The sequence below is a fragment of the Phyllostomus discolor genome, chromosome 11 (genome assembly GCF_004126475.2).
Source record: "Phyllostomus discolor isolate MPI-MPIP mPhyDis1 chromosome 11, mPhyDis1.pri.v3, whole genome shotgun sequence".
NCBI lineage: Eukaryota > Metazoa > Chordata > Mammalia > Chiroptera > Phyllostomidae > Phyllostomus > Phyllostomus discolor.
In genome coordinates this window covers 6,052,657-6,069,604 of record NC_040913.2, presented here as the reverse complement: position 1 = coordinate 6,069,604, position 16,948 = coordinate 6,052,657, and the positions used below count along the sequence as shown (strand labels likewise).

Here is a 16,948-nt window from a genome sequence, read left to right as displayed (position 1 = left end):
AAAAAATCGATAGGTTTTAAGAGAAAGCAAAAGGAACTGGCATTTTTTCTAAGAAAAAACAACTTTCTAACAAATTTCTCAAAAGAAAACAAAGAATGTTCACAAACTGGAAGTCTATGAAGCCATTTCATAAACTAGGAATTATTATTTGAAGTTAACATTTCAAAACATAGCATACTGTGCAATTGTGTTAATATATGATACATGTGGCTTTAAAATGTAATATACCAATAAAATGGAACTCTATTAGAACCATCAAGAACATCTGGCCTGTTAACCATCTTAGCCAAAACCATTCCAAACACACGAAGGCCTCTACTTCCCAACGTTACCTGCTGACTCAGTTTTTTGAGGTATGAAATGACACTGTAGCTGAGGCCGTACTCCATGCTGTCTGCTATGAGGTTGGGTGCCCCCATCATTCGAACAGCTTTCTTCAAAGGCTATGGGCAGGAAAGAAAACGCCTCTTGTCAAAAATGTCAGGCTAGACGTACTATGTCAGTTTTTAAAACTTCTCCCCGCCCCCAATTTCCCCTTTTCTGCAGTAAGAGTAATATCACATCTGTATTTCAGTCAACTGTCTGTCAGTGGTATGAAAGGCAGTTTGAAAGTGTTGAAAGGGATTAGAAGCTAGAATAGTAACACCCAGGGCAAGACAGGTGAAGACCCAGTCTCCTCGGAGATAGTGGGTTGGGAAGAAAAGGGCAGGAGGTGCATTGCAGAGGCGGATTTGGTAGAACTTGGGTAGTAACTCCAACGGAGTCCAAGAAGGGAGGAGATTCCCGCTTCGGGTTAACGGCACGGGCTGTGGCTCGGCCCCGCACTAGCTTTGGGACCCCGTGGTCTTGGGTTCTGTAGCCTCTCTGTGCCTCAGCTTCTGATTTGTAAAATGAGAGTAACAGTGTCTACCTCGTAGGGTTGTCATGGGATTAAATGAATTAGTATATGGAAAGCACTTATAAAAGAATCTGGCACGCAGTAAGCATTCAGAAGGTATTAATCATGACAATCACCATTAGCTGAGCTGCAAGGAAACAGAAGGAAAAATAAAGGGGGAAGAAGAACAGTCTAATATGTACTGTGGATGTGGTGTAATGAAACAATATTTAATTGTAAGGAGAGACCAATGGAGAACCACTTTGGACAATGACAAGCATCACCGGCAGGAGTGTCCAGCGCGCATGAATGGGACAGGGACAGAAAAAGGATGATATTCACTGACATATCAGAAAGTGGGTGAGCACTCGTGTGAAACTAGAATCAACTCCCAGAGATGTCACATCTCTGGTATTTCACATCCGTGCAGCTCTCTGGCTAAGTCCTCCAGGTTTCTATGAAATATAAATGAGTCAACATATGTAACATTTCATATTCGAAGTGCTTCTTCCTTTCACTCTTACATGGCAGGCATTATGTGCTAGACGCTCATACAATTTATCTCTTAAAACTGTAAAATATGATTTTTAAAGCTCAAGAAATTAATGTTCTTATAAGGGGCCATTTATGAAGATCAGTCATAGTCAAATGCTGAACTGGTTCTTGAATCAAAGGCAGAAGTAATGTCTCAAAGTGCTTTCAGTGTGGATCTTTCTGTTAAATTCCTTTTCATAAAATAAAGTAGTGAACTTACTAATATACACGTTACCGGTCTTATCTACTACGATAAACTAGATTTTAAGTAATCAGAAAATTCATGCCTTTAAAAATATAGGGTTCTCTGTGAATATACACTTATGTGCCTAAGAACATATTTCTGAAGACTTAGAAAATAATGCAACAAAAATGATTTTGAACCATTAGAGAGAAATAATTCTGAAACGGCAATTTAAAAAGATAAAGATAGTGCAAGGGCTGAGATGAAAAGCCTACATTCAAAACAGGCTGCCTGGGACTGAATGCCAGCCCCCATATATTAGCACTGCAACCCTGGACCACACAACTTATCTTTTAGTGCCTTCGTGTCCTCATCTATGGAACAGGGACAATGACCATTTCTACCTCCTAGGATTACTACATAAATGAAATTACTACGTTAATACATGTAACGTGCATAAGATCATAGTAGGCATAGGGTAGGCACTGTCTATACTCAAAATCACCATTATTTTGCAAATCATTGAAACATTTCTTTCCTATTACATCTACACTGGCCATGTGTACACACAATTTTCATGACATTTAACCTGTAATGGCAAAAAAACAGGAATACTTACAATAAACTATAAGCATAATATAAAACTTTATAACAAGTGCTATTTTTAACAATAATATTCTTACCCCAAGGTAGTAGGGAGGCATTGTCTTCAAATAACTTTCAAACGACTGTCTCCATTTCAGTGTTGGTTTTGCTTTATGCACTTTAAACAAGTCATCTATAAATGTATAATGCAAACAAACTATCATCACTCATTTTCACAGATAAAAATCAGGGCAGATAAGTTTCTTATTTGTGAGAGGAAGAGTAACATGAGATACAAGCTTTTAACAAAATAAAAGTGGTAAAATTTTGGGTTCTGTAATTTTCAATCAGTAATACCATTTCAAAAATGAAAAGATGCCAATTATGGTCTAAATTTCAGGTAAGGACAAAAGTGGAATCGGGAAACACGAAGAAAAACTACACCCTTTCTAGACCTAGACACGAGACAGGTTCCAGGACAGAAGCAGCGCATATACAGAGCTTTCTATAAATATATCTACTAATACTGTGACTGTAACTTTCAAATCTGAGGAGGCTCCATAAAGGAAAAGTAGCCTTTTCCAGCAGTACTCAAAAATTACAGCCCGATGGTGCCCAGAAACTAACTTCAGGCTATCATGTTATTTTGGAACAAACTCATTCAGGAAACATCTGCCAGGTGGAAATGTGCACTGAGCCCAGGAGAAGGCGACGGGGTGACTCACCTAAAAGGGGAAGGAGGACAGGGTAATTGTAAGGCATCACAAAGAGGTTGACACAGTTCAGCGCTGTACTGGCTTTCAAGTAACCAAACGGGTGACCCAGTTCACTGTATTTCGCACTATTGCTCACATATACCTGTTAAAAAGGAGTGATTAAAATTTCCTATTTTTATGGAAATTTTAAGGTTAAAATCTTTACAGATTATATAAACCATTGACTCAATCTCACTTTTTAAGCAACACGGAACTTAGGTAACTGATCAGCTCACCTGCCAGCACGTTTGAGGAGATTTCCTTTCCAGGATAAACTGAGTCAGGGGGGAAGGTTCCAACTCGTATTTGTCAAAAGGCAATTTGTCAATAACCATCGGTTCACAGTCTGTACAGGAAAACTTCACTATGGGATGAGACGTACGAGGTGGCTAGAGGGGAAAGTCTCATTAGTCTTCATGCAAAGTACCAGAGACAAACTCATCTTCAGTATCGACTACCAAAACGAGCTCTAACTAGCAAAACTAGTTTTGCTAGTTAGAGCTCAGTTTACTGGGCAAAGCAACTTTAACTGAAAAATCTTGGAAATGTAAAGCTTAAATTATTTACTATTCAAAAGAAAGACAAAGCACTTCAAAATGAAAATCTCTTTAGGTTTAAAATATAAATTTTTGGAATTAAGTACTCATTTCCATATCCAAGGAACACAGAGAAACCTTCAGTTTTAAGTACTCACTTGTAGCAATTTAATTTCTTAGATAGTGGCTTCCAAACGGATCGATCATACACCTTGGTCAGTAAAGGTCAGTAAAAGGTGTTGAATGTACAGTAAGCAGGACATCACGTATTTAAACATTATTTGTAAGTCTGGGACAGGCGCCAGGCAGAAGGCGTGTGTCCTGGGCAGATCTGACTGGCCCCACCCTCCTCCACTCGGTCCTCTGCCTCCGGCCAGGGGGGCGAGGGGAGCGCTGGGGACGTGGTGATTCCCAGCCTGCGATCCTGAATCGTGACCTAACTACTAATACTGGTTGGAAAGCGGAAAATAAATAAAGAAAACCTCACCGATCCGAGACTGGTGAAGACAATGTGAGCCATCGGGAAATAATTTGAATTCCACAGCTATAAAGGGTTGTCAGCCCCAGCGACTCTGCGCGCTGGCGGCCCCGCGTCCGCTCCCTGCCCGCACGCCTACGACAGCTGCTGCACGTGCCCCGGGCCCCCAGAGGCCCCACACCACAAAACCTATTCTAACCACCTGGATGTCATCCTTCAGACCCTGCCCTTGCCCTCCCCATGCAACTGTCACAAAGACCAGGTGAAACGATCCCACAGACTCGAAGGCACCGAGCAGAGGACACACACGGCAGGTGCGCAGGGCTCAGTTCCCGCCCTGTCGGCGCTCAGCGTCCGTCTCTCCGGAAACGTGTCTCCACTTCCTACCACGCCGGTCCACGCCTTCATTCCCAGGCTACACCGGCATAACCGCTTCTTTCTTATTCGTCTCCCTAACCAAGTAGCCCCCTCTAATCCCATGGCCATCAAACTTAATATAAAAGTTGATTCGGTGCTTAGTTGTCTTTAACTTCATTTAAAACAATTTTGTTAAGACTGTCTTTTGGCAGCTGTCATATCAGTGTGCATTTTAAAAAACATATCAAAATTGGTGAATTTTTGTGTAGCCATTTTAATGTTGGAAGATGGAAGAAAATACACGTTTTCGGGATACTATGCTTTATTATTTCAAGAACGGTAAAAATGCGACTGAAATGCAGAAAGAGGTTTGTGCAGTGTGTAGAGAAGGAGCTATGACTGATCGAATGTGTCAGAAGTGGTTTCTCAGGTTTGTGCTGGAGATTTCGCTGGGTGATGCTCCATGGCCTGGCAGACCTGCTGAGGCTGACAGCGATCGGATTGATACATTAATTGACACCAATCTATGTTAGACCATGTGGGAGATATCCAATATATTCAAAATATCCAAATCAATGGAAGTTATTGGTGCAAATTAAAAATGTGTTTTATATTTTGTGGAAAAAACCACATGGATGTCTTGGCCAGCCCAATAATTATGCTATCTAAAATTATTTGGTAAAAGTAATAAACAATCACCTAAAAATAGGGTCCAAACTCTTAATATGATACACAAAAATCTTTGATGGTCTGGTCCATACCCACCTTTCAACCACCACACCGTGTGCGCCCTGTGCCCTAGCTACGCCAAACTACTTGCCATTGCTCAAACAGACCATCATCTTTCATGGCCCCAAATTTCATATGTTATGCCTGACTGCTTTATTATTTCCTCTCTTGCATATTGCAAATAAGGTTTTGAAGTCTGAACCGGCAAATTATCAACCACAAAAAGACTTCCTCCCTGACACCCCTTCCCGCCCTGTATCCCAAGCATACACCAGGCAGTTAGGTACCACTTCCCCGTGGGAGGGTTCTGCTCTGCCCCTCGATTACAGTTTACACGCTGTACTCTACTACGTTTCTTCTATTTCTGACCTTCCCATAAATGGTAACGTCCAACAGGGTGAGCAAATGTTTTACTCAACTTGTGCCATTCACCTCGTGCTCCTGTGAACCCAGCATGTACCTAACACACAGCTTATCGCATCAGTCCATGGAACTCGCTCCTTTTCTGGATGAACACACTGAGGTCCAAGAGGAAAAAGGAGGGGGAAGGAGTCCTCTGGAACTTGGCAAAGACACTCTGAATTCATTGTTTCATTACTCCCCCAAACAATCCTATGGGATAGGAGCTACTATCATCCTTTAACAGATGGAAAATTAAGGCATAGAGAAGGTAATTAACCTAAGGTACATAACTAATCATTGGTAGAGCCACGATTCAAATTCAGAATCAGTCTCTAATAAATGACCCTTAAATTTCAATATTATTACTTATCTGAAATAGTTATTCATAAAAATGTCATTTCCCCTCTAATATCCTTCAGTTACTAAATTTTGCCAGTTCTTTCCAATATTATCTTTCTTATGACTCTCTTCCATTATCTCAATCCAAACTCTTAATATGTCTTATGTAACCATAATAGCCCAACAGGAAACCTGCTTACCTTCCAACACATCTCCTACTTTTGCTGCACATAACCACCACCAGATTAACTTTCCTAAAGCAGCACTCTATAAAAATGCCTTCAGTTATTCTTTGAGCTCCAGTGAAAAAAGCTTAAATTCCTTAACCTTGCATTTAAAATCATGAACAATTTGGTTCATTTACTAGTACTCTCAATATTCTATATGTTATGACACACCTATACTCAGCTACTTGCTAGTCCCCTAAATATACCTTGTTCTTTTTTACTTCCACATTTTTTTTCTCATTCATTTCCTCCTCCCACTGAAATCCTACCCACACTTAAAATCCTCTATGGCTTGTAACAATTTACAATAGACAACTAGAGTAATATTAATAGATAATGCTTGTGATATTGATTTTGAATTTCTATTATGATTAGACAAAGTACCATACATACTACTGAGGGTATTAAATAAAGACAATCAAAAAGAATACCAATAAAGCAATATTTCATACAACTATGGTATCTGTTCTGTAAGAGTCGGAAAAGCTCCAGAAGAGAAAGTAAAATGAACAAAGAACCTGACTTTCTCTGTAAGGCCAGACTAAAAAACTGTGACAGTTCAATCAGAGCAAATAGAAAATGAATAAAGAAGATACTGATATTTATTAACCTTAATTTTAAATTAACCCCAAATGAATAAAGGAAATATCACTTTATAGATGTTATATAGATTAAAAGTAACTATTATCCTGAAAAATTGATATAGGTTTAAAGTATAAAAGATGTCAAATAGGACGCAGTTTAATCTGTCAGTGATATCTGGGTTTTAAGTGGTATCTGCCTGACACCTGAAATACAATCTTGTCTTCTAAGGGTGGGATGTCATCTCTCCCACAAAATTGCCCAGGGTGTCCTCATGTACTGGAAAAAATACTGATGTGAAAGGACATGTAGTAACAAGATTAAGTAGGTAATCTTGTATAATTTTACCCTATTGTCAGAAAAACTACACAGTGAACACCGATAATTCCCCACAACCTTTCAACAAGCTTTACTGTTTCCGAAAAATAATTCATAGGCAAGACCAGAAAGCCATTTCTATCTTAAACCTCCAGACTGATGGAAAATATAACTAAAACCATGCAAGTCAACATAAATTTGTAAAACTAAATCCTAAAAGACTGCAGGCAAATGGTCAAAATGACTGTGTAAGCCTTCATTTAAATTATAAATTGTGTCCCTGGGACAAATCTTCACGTTGTATTATGTTTAGAGTCCAAAGAGAACTCATGAAACATTTATGATTCTGTACCCAGACGCTAAAAAAAAAACAACAAAAACCCATAAGCAAGTATTAGTTCCAAAGGGACCAGGTGCCTTTTTCCCATTACTACATAATGAACAATCCAGTATACTAAAGCAATTAATAGCTTATCACAACACTTTGAACACTGTAATTTCTGTAAATCAGCCACATATTTAATTGAAAGTAATACTTAACACTAATATAAAAAGCAGATAAATGGTTACTATTACAAAGTCACAGTCTGTCTGGTACTTACTAATGTTGGTGAATTCTGATCTGGCCAAAAAGACTCTGGAACCGGCCAATGACCTATAGGAACCCCCGTTTTAGGATTTGGTCTGACATATATGAGTTTGTGACAGCTATGCCAAGGCTGGGATCCGAAAGGTCTTGATATATCTGGCTGCCCATCTACAGCGAAGAAATTAAGACAAAAAAAAAAAAAGCATATATCATTAAGGAGAAAAAGCATCATCAAAAGTTTAGTGATATCTATTATTACTTAACTTAATAAAAATGTCCTAATACTCGTTCAATTCTGAACTTTCCTATTTTCCTTAAATGGTAGAATACCATCATGACCGCTTAACATCTAGATCAGATTAAATTTCACTAGAGAGTAAAGCCTGCAAACGCCAACCATGAGTTCAACAGCTGAAGAGAGGTTCCACAGCATCCTTTTCTTGTCCAATCAGAATATGTAAAACATACTTTATGGTAAATAATTGTTTAATGAATAATACGCTTCTCCCACCAGATTATAAGGGCAAACACTTAATTTCTTCATCACTGTGCTTGGCTTAGTAAATACTACGTAAGTATTGCTAAATGAATAATCATTTCAACTAAAGCCTAATAACTTAAAAAAAAATGAATAAGCAAATCCTGAATTGAAGTGCCTATCCTTTATCTGAAATAATTCTATCAAAATAGCAACTCTCTTCAAGTAAACATTTATTTAGCACCCAACTCTAAACCAAACAATAAAATAATCTAAAAATAAGTACATTCCATGCTTAACTATTCAATTAAAAGAAAATGTTTAAAGAAAAAGCAGAAACAGGGAGACAATTTACATAATCTTGCCACCTTCTGCTCCTTGCCTATAATCCCCCGCTGAGGGCACCCAATTTTCCATCTCCATGGCCCCTCTCTCTCCCACTCTGGTGGGTCGCCTCTGCCAAATGTCAGTACCGGCCTTCTAATTCTTGCTGCCCGCTGCATCCTACAGCGCAGAAGGTCTGGGTCTAAGAGCTGTCCATTGGCTCTAACGCAACTCCTTAAACACTCTGACATAAACAGTTCATGATCACAGAGTGTTAGAGCATAGCCAGGTGGAGCTGAGCTAGAGATGAGTAATCAAGCTTCACAGTAAAGGCTGGGTCCTCGTTTCTGGAACCACATAAACTGTTTGTTTTGGTCTAGTTTGGTCCTTAGAAAAGATATAGCTAGGCAACTAAATAAACACACTTGTGAATTCAGACAAATGGGGGAAGCATATATATCCTAGTCAGGGCACATGCCTGGGTCGTGGGCCAGGTCCCCAGGAGGAGGCACATGAGAGGCAACCACATATTGATGTTTCTCTCCCTCTCTTTCTCCCTCCTATCCCCTCTGTCTAGAAATAAATTTTAAAAACCTTAAAAAAAAAAAAGTGATGTTACTGAACCACTATCAGTTTACCTTAACTTTCCTAATTAATCTTCCCTCTTTACCAATAGCTGTTCTGTCATCTTAATAATCTGGTCTTGTCAGTCTTAAGGCAAAATCATACTTAGTTTTCCAATTCTAGTCAAATAACTGACACAACAAGTTCAGAATGCCTGTAATAAAAGTGCAACGATACCTTCTACCGGGGAAGGATCCGGTCCTGCCTTTTCGAAGTTTATGACCACCCCACTTTGCACCTTCTGCACCAAGGACTCCAGACACTGATTAAGCATTCTCGGAGAACACACGGAGTATGAGCGGCCTGAGATTTAAAAAAGAGAAAAGGTAAAATAAAGTCTGTTGCACAAAGTCCTACCTTTAGCAAGAAAGAATAATAGTGGCATTTCTGACAGTAATGATTAACAAAAGTTCAATGGTAAAGTTTGACTTACTGCATTATCTTATGGGAGAATAAACAAAACAGTTACTTTCAATAAGCCAACAATTCCATATAAATTTTTTCCAAATTGTCAGTAAATGGAAAATACAAATCTTGGTCTGAACAAATCACAATAAAAAAGGTCTTTTACTTATTTATGTATATTATATAAAATGTGATTTACATAAAATATACATTATCTATGTGTATTATAATATGATTTATATATAATATACATGATGTATGTGTATTATATAAAATATGATTTCAAAAATATATACATGAAAAACTATCTCTGGCTGTTATCCAATACAATTTATCTTTACTATACACACACAACATCTAGTATCTAACTGCCCCAAATCTTATCCCTGCTTCACAAAAGTATATTGTCAGTAAGATTAATGCTAAGCACATAGTAGATACTTAATTATTTAATTAGTCTGCTGATAGTTACTGCTTGTTTTAAATATTTGCATTTTAATACACAAAGGGTAGCATATGCTTTTCTAAATTTCATCTGTTTTACATACTTGAGAATCATCTATCTTAAGTAAATTTCCCTTCTGAATATTTTATGATCTATAGGATTTTTAGTTCAGAAGCATTAAAATGCTAGTGATAAAAAAATACCAATGAAAAGACCTCTTAAACAGAGAACTTCAATATATCTAGACCTGTGCGGACCTGAGGTGGCTGGCCACGTGCAGCTATTAAGAATTTGAAACGTGGCTAGTCCAAGTTGAGATGTATAGTAAATATAAAATATGTGCCAGATTTTGTAGACTTAATATGAAAATGATGTAAAATGTCAACAATTTTTAAATATAGACTTCACGTGGAAATAATATTTTATATATTGAATCAAGATATTAAAAATAATTTCACTTGTTTCTTTTTAATGTGACTACTATAACATTTATAAGTACACATTTAACTTATATCATATTTCTATTACATGTGCTTATGTAGAACAATACTGAAAACTTTAACAGCTAAAACAATCTTTAATAAAACACCTTACAACGTAATTTTTAATGAGCTCAACATGGAATTTTACAGATTCAACAATTCAACCAAACGCGGCTGTATCATTACCTCCAACATACCAAATTACTCACACCAATTTATACTTAACATGTGATTTGCTAAAGGCTACTCAGAAAAAAAACATTAAAAAGCAGTGGGATTCAAATCCTCAGAGTCAGCTTTACTGAGAAAAACAAGTATCACGTAACAAACACCTTACCCGTGTACGGTAATGATAGTAATCATAAAAACACCTACCAATTACCGAGCGTCTGTCTATGTGCCTGGCACTATTCTCATCACTTTATTGTATTTATTTATTAATCCTAGCAACAACGTGTGAGTTACTTTCTCCATTTTGCAAATAAGAAAACCAAAGCATGCAGAAGTTAAATAATTTAACTAAGGTGGTACAGTAGTACAAGGCAAGATTCAAACCTTTAGGGTATTAGAAACTTCAATCTGGGTATACTTTGTTCCCTGGAAGTCAGAGTATTAATTTGAAATCAATGTTTAAAACAGAATGTCTATATGGAGTCACAGTTATTTGAAAGAATTTGTCAGTTAAAACATTTCTTCTCAATTTAAACAGGTACATAAAATAATACATAAGAAGGCTGACCATCTTATCTTAACACACAAATGATGTAGAAGACTATATAAAGGCTGAATATCTTGTTTCATGCCACTTAAGCATATTCCCAAGAAGCCATTAAAAAAACAAAAGTTTTAATTGTGGCAATTCTCTCTACTCCCCTGACCTGTGTCATCAGTTCACTGACAGGAAAATGTAAGTAAATAAGTAATGATCTTAGTATGAAATAAGACTACTAACAAAGATGTTTAACAAAAATTAGAGAAAAGAGAATAAACTTGAGTGTGAATAAAATTAAGTCATCTGGCGAATAACAAAAACCCATTAGTTCTTTTGCAACTTAAAGAGAAACAGCAATTTTTGCCGTCTTTACATAGTGAGCCATATCCTATATAATGTGTCTCTTACGCTTTATGTCAAAACTCACCTCTAGGGATGCATGATACTTTGTCTAAAGCATAAAGTTTCTAGGACCACTAATTATATTTGTGTGAAAAGCACACACCTTTAAGTTAAGAAGCTGGCTCACTTGTGGTTGCATAGAGCACACACACACACACACACACACACACACACAATCAAACTAAATATAATGAGTCTGAAGGCAGTAAAGTGGGAAAAAAACCAACTTTCCCACAGAAGTCTACTATTTAGCATCTTAGTATAAGAAAGAAGAGACAAAAAGAACATTTCTAAACTTGGCAACAGTCCTTACAGAAGCTAAGGAAGTCAAACTGATTTAATGGAGAAAACTATTTTATGAAACGCTTTTGACCCTCCATACTCCCACCACCACGTCTATTAGACATTTTTTAATCTGGTACGTTCCCTCTGCTACCCGCCGCCCCCACCCCCGACCATTCACCCCCTTGTCCGGGCCCACTGGCCAGCCTCAGAACCACCCCAGGCCCCTCCTTCCCTCTCCGCGCTCATCCCTGGTTCTGCACTGCATCGGCTCCCCTCCCACCCCCACACCCAGCACTCTGGCCCCAAGCACTGCCATCCCCTACTAGTCCCCGCTGCCGTTCCTGCCACTTTACAGTGCATTTCCAACCAGCAGCTCAGTGATCTTTCAGGAACAGGGGTCAGATGTCGCCGCCTATAAAAAGCCCTCCAGTGGCTTCTCATCACACTAGAAAACAGCAAATATTTCTTATGCCCTAAAAGGCTATTTGAGCCCTGGCTGGCGTAGCTCAGTGGATTGAGCGCTGGCTGGGAACCAAAGCGTCGCAGGTTCAATTCCCAGTCAGGGTACATGCCTGGGTTGCAGGCCATGACCCCCAGCAACCGCACATTGATGTTTCTCTCTCTCTTTCTCCCTCCCTTCTCTCTCTAAAAATAAATAAATAAATAAAATCTTAAAAAAAAAAAAAAAAAGGCTATTTAATGTTTGGTCCTCACCCACCTCTCTACACCCGTCACTCTGCCCTTCCATGTCAGAGACAGCCACACCCGCCTTCCTGCTGCCCCAAACGCACTGGGCACGCCCCTGCCCCTACTCCCCGCCCTCTGCCCAGGTCTCTGTGTGGTTTCCTCCACTGCTCAGGTCTCAGCTCGCCTATTAGAGACCTACTGTGGTTACCACCTCGCCAATATATACAAATCCAGACTCACTTGTGTTATACACCCAAAACCAATGCAACACTGTATGTCAATTTTACATCAGCTGGGAAAAAAGGTGGGTCGATGGACATGCAGTAACAATAATTTTACTGGGATTAATATCTTTAAGACACACCAGGGATGATTTAATCCCTTTCAAACAAGTGACATTAACTTCAAGATTAGAAATATGCAAATGTAATTTATTTTAAGAACTGCTGTTTTATTTACTTCTTTACACAAGTCTCACAATCTCCAAGGATAAGCAGTATTTCAAACTGATTCAAACTGGGGCAAGCATAATCCCTAGGTTTGTGATAAAAAAGGGGGGCACCTCCTCAGAAGACTCTCAAAGAATACTCATTGTCTGCCTCAAGTTACTCTCTCTACCCTCACACTTCTTTCCCTTCACATTAAGGAGCACTCCTTAAAATAATACTTAGTCATTTCACATGCTTTTATGTCATCCAGTCCCACAATGTGAGCTGGCTGTTGCTCCTGTTGTATCCCGGCATCAGAAACAGTTACTTGGCATCGAGTGGGCACTCATAAACTACCTGACAGTCAAAGAAAAATGCTTGCAATGACAATTATATATTTGTTTAAAGAGCATACATAAAAAAATATAACAAAGTATTAATCAATTATTTTGGCAACACAGCAAAGTTCTTTCCAATTTTTCTTCAGCAAGTATAAGTTACAGTGGAAAAAATAAATGTATACACACTGCTCTTATTAAGTTTTAAACAACACAAAAATGCACAAGAATTATTAGCAGTGATTACATATTGCATAGTTCAGTGCCAACGGATATTAGCTTTCCTGCTCTTTCTACTTTTTTCATGTCTTATCCTCAAAACTTTCTTCAGTGAACAATAAAGAGAACATATTATCGAGATACATGAAAAGCATATGAGCAACTTCCCATTATTGCTTAGCAAGAGCATGAAAAGAGGCAAATTGTCTGGTACATCCGGAGAGACTCAGGATGTGTACTTGGGGAAGCTCCTAATTTCTTAACCAACTAAGGTTTCTGGGTCATTAGAAGAAATGACCAAGAATGACTCTGGAACCTTCACCCCGGAGGTGTTCCCTTCCAGGAACAAACAATGTAACGTTGGTGTACATCTGCCCAAAGGCAAGGACATGAACCACAACAGGACGTCTCCAGTTCTTTTCAGACCCTCTCTGTGCCACTCACTGCATTTCACATTCTGAATAGTCTTGATCCTAGAAGACAAAATGCTGTCCCATAACTTTACCACGATTCTAAGTTCGGTCTAACTACTTTATAGTAAGGCTTTCCAATGTGAGAATGTTTCAATTACAGACCCTTCTCAAGGCCCCTCTATAATCTGCTAAGTGAAAACCCTAGAGTTGAAAAAAAAAAGAAATAAAAATCATCATTTTAGCAAGTGGGTCAGTTCAAGGCTGAAAACTAGAATTCCCTGAATACAAAGATGTGCATCACCCACAGAAACAACTAGGACTATCACTGACAAATATTATCCACACGGAGAATCATTAGCAGTGAATCTTCAAGTTGGGATGACAGGTTTCCCTTTAAAAGTTTATGCACACATCTTTTTTGCTTTTAGATTAAATTGTGAAGGCATTATAAGAGTTCACCAAAAAGTGCTTCTATTAAATGGGAACATTTAAAAATAGAATACCAACTTCCTAACCTATCTACTTCGCACACCCTTTTTGTCTGTGAAGTTCGCAGAGTTCAGAAACTCATGGAATTTTAGAAGAAAAGCAACTACAATATCCAGCAGACCTTATACTTTCCTTTAACTTCCATAGCTGGCTATGACGGAATCTCAGGAGAGCACCAACTGTGTCTGGAGACCCTGCCACAGGTCCCTGACACAAGGGAATTAGCAGTGTGCCACACGCGGACCTTTTAGAGTCAAATTCTTTCAGTGAGAACTAAAATGCTCCGTGCAAACAAGAATACGGAGTCTGCCGTATTCACTGCCGAGGTCATGGAGCAGCGGCACGCAGTAGGGGCTCGACACATGTCTACACAAATTAATCCGCCTGTTAGCCAGTTCCCCATCAAAGACATTCTGTGCCTATCACGTATTCCGTTTCAATCGTGTTATTACTGCTCACTTGGCATAGGGACCGCCTGGCCTGGCTGGATACAACCTGGGCCTCCTCTCACCCATCCAGCTTCCCCTGTGCCTCTGGGGAAACCCACACTTACTACCAGGCTTTAACCATTACATGCACAATGGGCAACGAGATGACTCTCAAAACATTTTTCACAGAAAATAATTCTACATTTGTAAATCACTGACAAACTCTGTAGATAAGAACATAAGCTCAACAACTTCAAATACCAGCATTTTCTATGTAGAAAAAAAAAAACACTGCTCATTATGAGATCCAATAGTTTTCACATCCTGTTCAAATCAAATCACAGACCTTCATCGATGTAGTTTTAAAACCATGCATGTCTACTAATTACTGTTATCATAACTCGGCAAACACAAGCAAACACTGAGTTCCTGAAATGCACGTTTTTAAACCATGCCGATGACCGGCTCCGTCGCCGACTTGCTGCCGGCAGAAACTCACCGCCTGTCACTTCGCACATGGGTGTGATCGCAGAGTCATCTAGGGGCACGCCGGTCAGCTGCTCCGACTCCACAGACATGGTGCCCGGCAGGCGCAACACCAGCGCGAAGAGTCTCTGATCCCAGCGGAAAGGTTCCTTGGTCAGCTCACTCCCAGGCAAAGGAGAATTAAGAGGTAAGTGGAGCTGAAAGGGGGAAAAAAAAAAAAACGGTCAGATTTCCACACACTATGAAGGCCACATCAATCACACCTACGTTAAAACAACTCGAGTCGCTCATCACCCAGAAAACAGCTCAACAACGGAAGGGTGTGCGGGCACCGCTGAGCGGCACACGGGACCGCCACTTCAATTCTCTGAAGCTCTCCTCTGGAGCCCTCAATTGGAAAAAAACCTGCTGCTGTAATGCTTTTCAGGTTCTAATTCTACTTACCCCCAGCGGCTGGACTGCCTCCAAATGTATCATTTCATTTCATCTTAAAACAACACTTATTATTCCTATTTTCTAGTTTTTTAAAAAATGGGTCTCTGAAAAAATAAATGGATTTTAGCCCCCTGGGTCGAAGTCCGCACTTTTTCTATTACAGATAAGCAGCCTTAATTAAACACCTCTAACATCAAAAATTTAAATATGCCTCATTGTATACAAAAAGTATGTTTTATGAAATGCTTCCAAAGCATTTGCATAAAAGTAAATTTTGTCACTCTAATTGCATATCAAACGTATTAAAGATAATGATTCTTGCCACATCTGATTAAAAATAGAGGGTTTGGGGGCTTTTGCATTTGTTTTTTAATGGTTCTCCCCATCCCCATCAGATCTGCTAAATCAGAATCAAGGATTCTTAAAACTCTTAAAAAGCTTTTAAGTGACTCTAATGAGCACACCTACCTAGGGCCAACAGACAGTATGTGTTCTCAGGGTGTAAGGCAACAGGAGTAAAACAGCAAAAGGAAAGAAAAGGGGAAAGGAAAGAAAGGCTGACCCTGCCTCTAACTGAGTCTCTAGTCCTAGCGGTCCGTTTGCAGGGACGAATGGGGAAACGGGAGGCTTGCATTTACCGGGGAGCAGTCAGTGAGACCCAGCGGGGAGACATTCTGCAGAAACTGACGTGAGAAAGCGCAGGGGGGGTGGTGAGGGAGGCTGGGGGAACTGTCCTAGAACATAAGACAAAGCCATCAAAAGCAAAGATTTTTGAAACAACTGGGGAAATTTGAAATATATGTTACTGGAATTATTAACAATATTTTAAGTGTGATGATGATATGGTGCTTAGGAAAACTAAAATCTTTTAACACACAAAATTCTTAAAAATAAAAATAAAGCTCAGGATCACTGTACTCGGGAACTTACCTACATAAATACTAGAGTTTTCTTCAAATTACAGAACACACGTTAAAATGATCACTGGCAAACTCAATGCCAGAGTTTATGCTACTTTCTTCATAAAGACCTACTTGTATTGCTTGCAGCCTCTCTATTTCTCACCTCCAAGATTTCCGAACTTTAATAAAGTACGGACTGAAGTCATTCTACACGAACGGAAGACGGTTTCTTCGCTGACTCACATCAAACCACGGCAAGAAAACCAGATTCTGAGGAGGGAGCACCAAGTAAAGCCCTGCAAATGGTCACCGCTCTCCGAAAGGCCTGCGCCAAGACACCATGAATCCTTTTCCAAGATCGGCCAAGGTTTGGGGGCCATGGCCGGCCAGGAGTCATGAGCTCTTCCTCCAGCTCTGACCCTACTCCAGGCAGAAGTCAGAGCAATGAGGAAGGAAGGGTGCAGGAAATCTGGG

General features: G+C 39.3%; 1 protein-coding gene across 3 annotated transcripts in view; it reads right to left on the bottom strand.

Moving 5' to 3' along the window:
- INTS6 (integrator complex subunit 6) overlaps nucleotides 1-16,948 on the bottom strand; it is a 73,185-nt gene that overhangs the window by 10,392 nt on the left and 45,845 nt on the right. For all 3 annotated transcript variants that reach the window (XM_028526428.2, XM_028526432.2, XM_028526434.2), the window contains 7 exons: nucleotides 15,151-15,334; nucleotides 9,096-9,221; nucleotides 7,506-7,660; nucleotides 3,172-3,324; nucleotides 2,906-3,038; nucleotides 2,279-2,373; nucleotides 333-443 (listed from right to left, as the gene is read on the bottom strand). In XM_028526428.2, coding sequence (XP_028382229.1) covers nucleotides 333-443; nucleotides 2,279-2,373; nucleotides 2,906-3,038; nucleotides 3,172-3,324; nucleotides 7,506-7,660; nucleotides 9,096-9,221; nucleotides 15,151-15,334 — 957 coding nt within the window. The remainder of the gene's footprint in view (nucleotides 1-332; nucleotides 444-2,278; nucleotides 2,374-2,905; nucleotides 3,039-3,171; nucleotides 3,325-7,505; nucleotides 7,661-9,095; nucleotides 9,222-15,150; nucleotides 15,335-16,948) is intronic.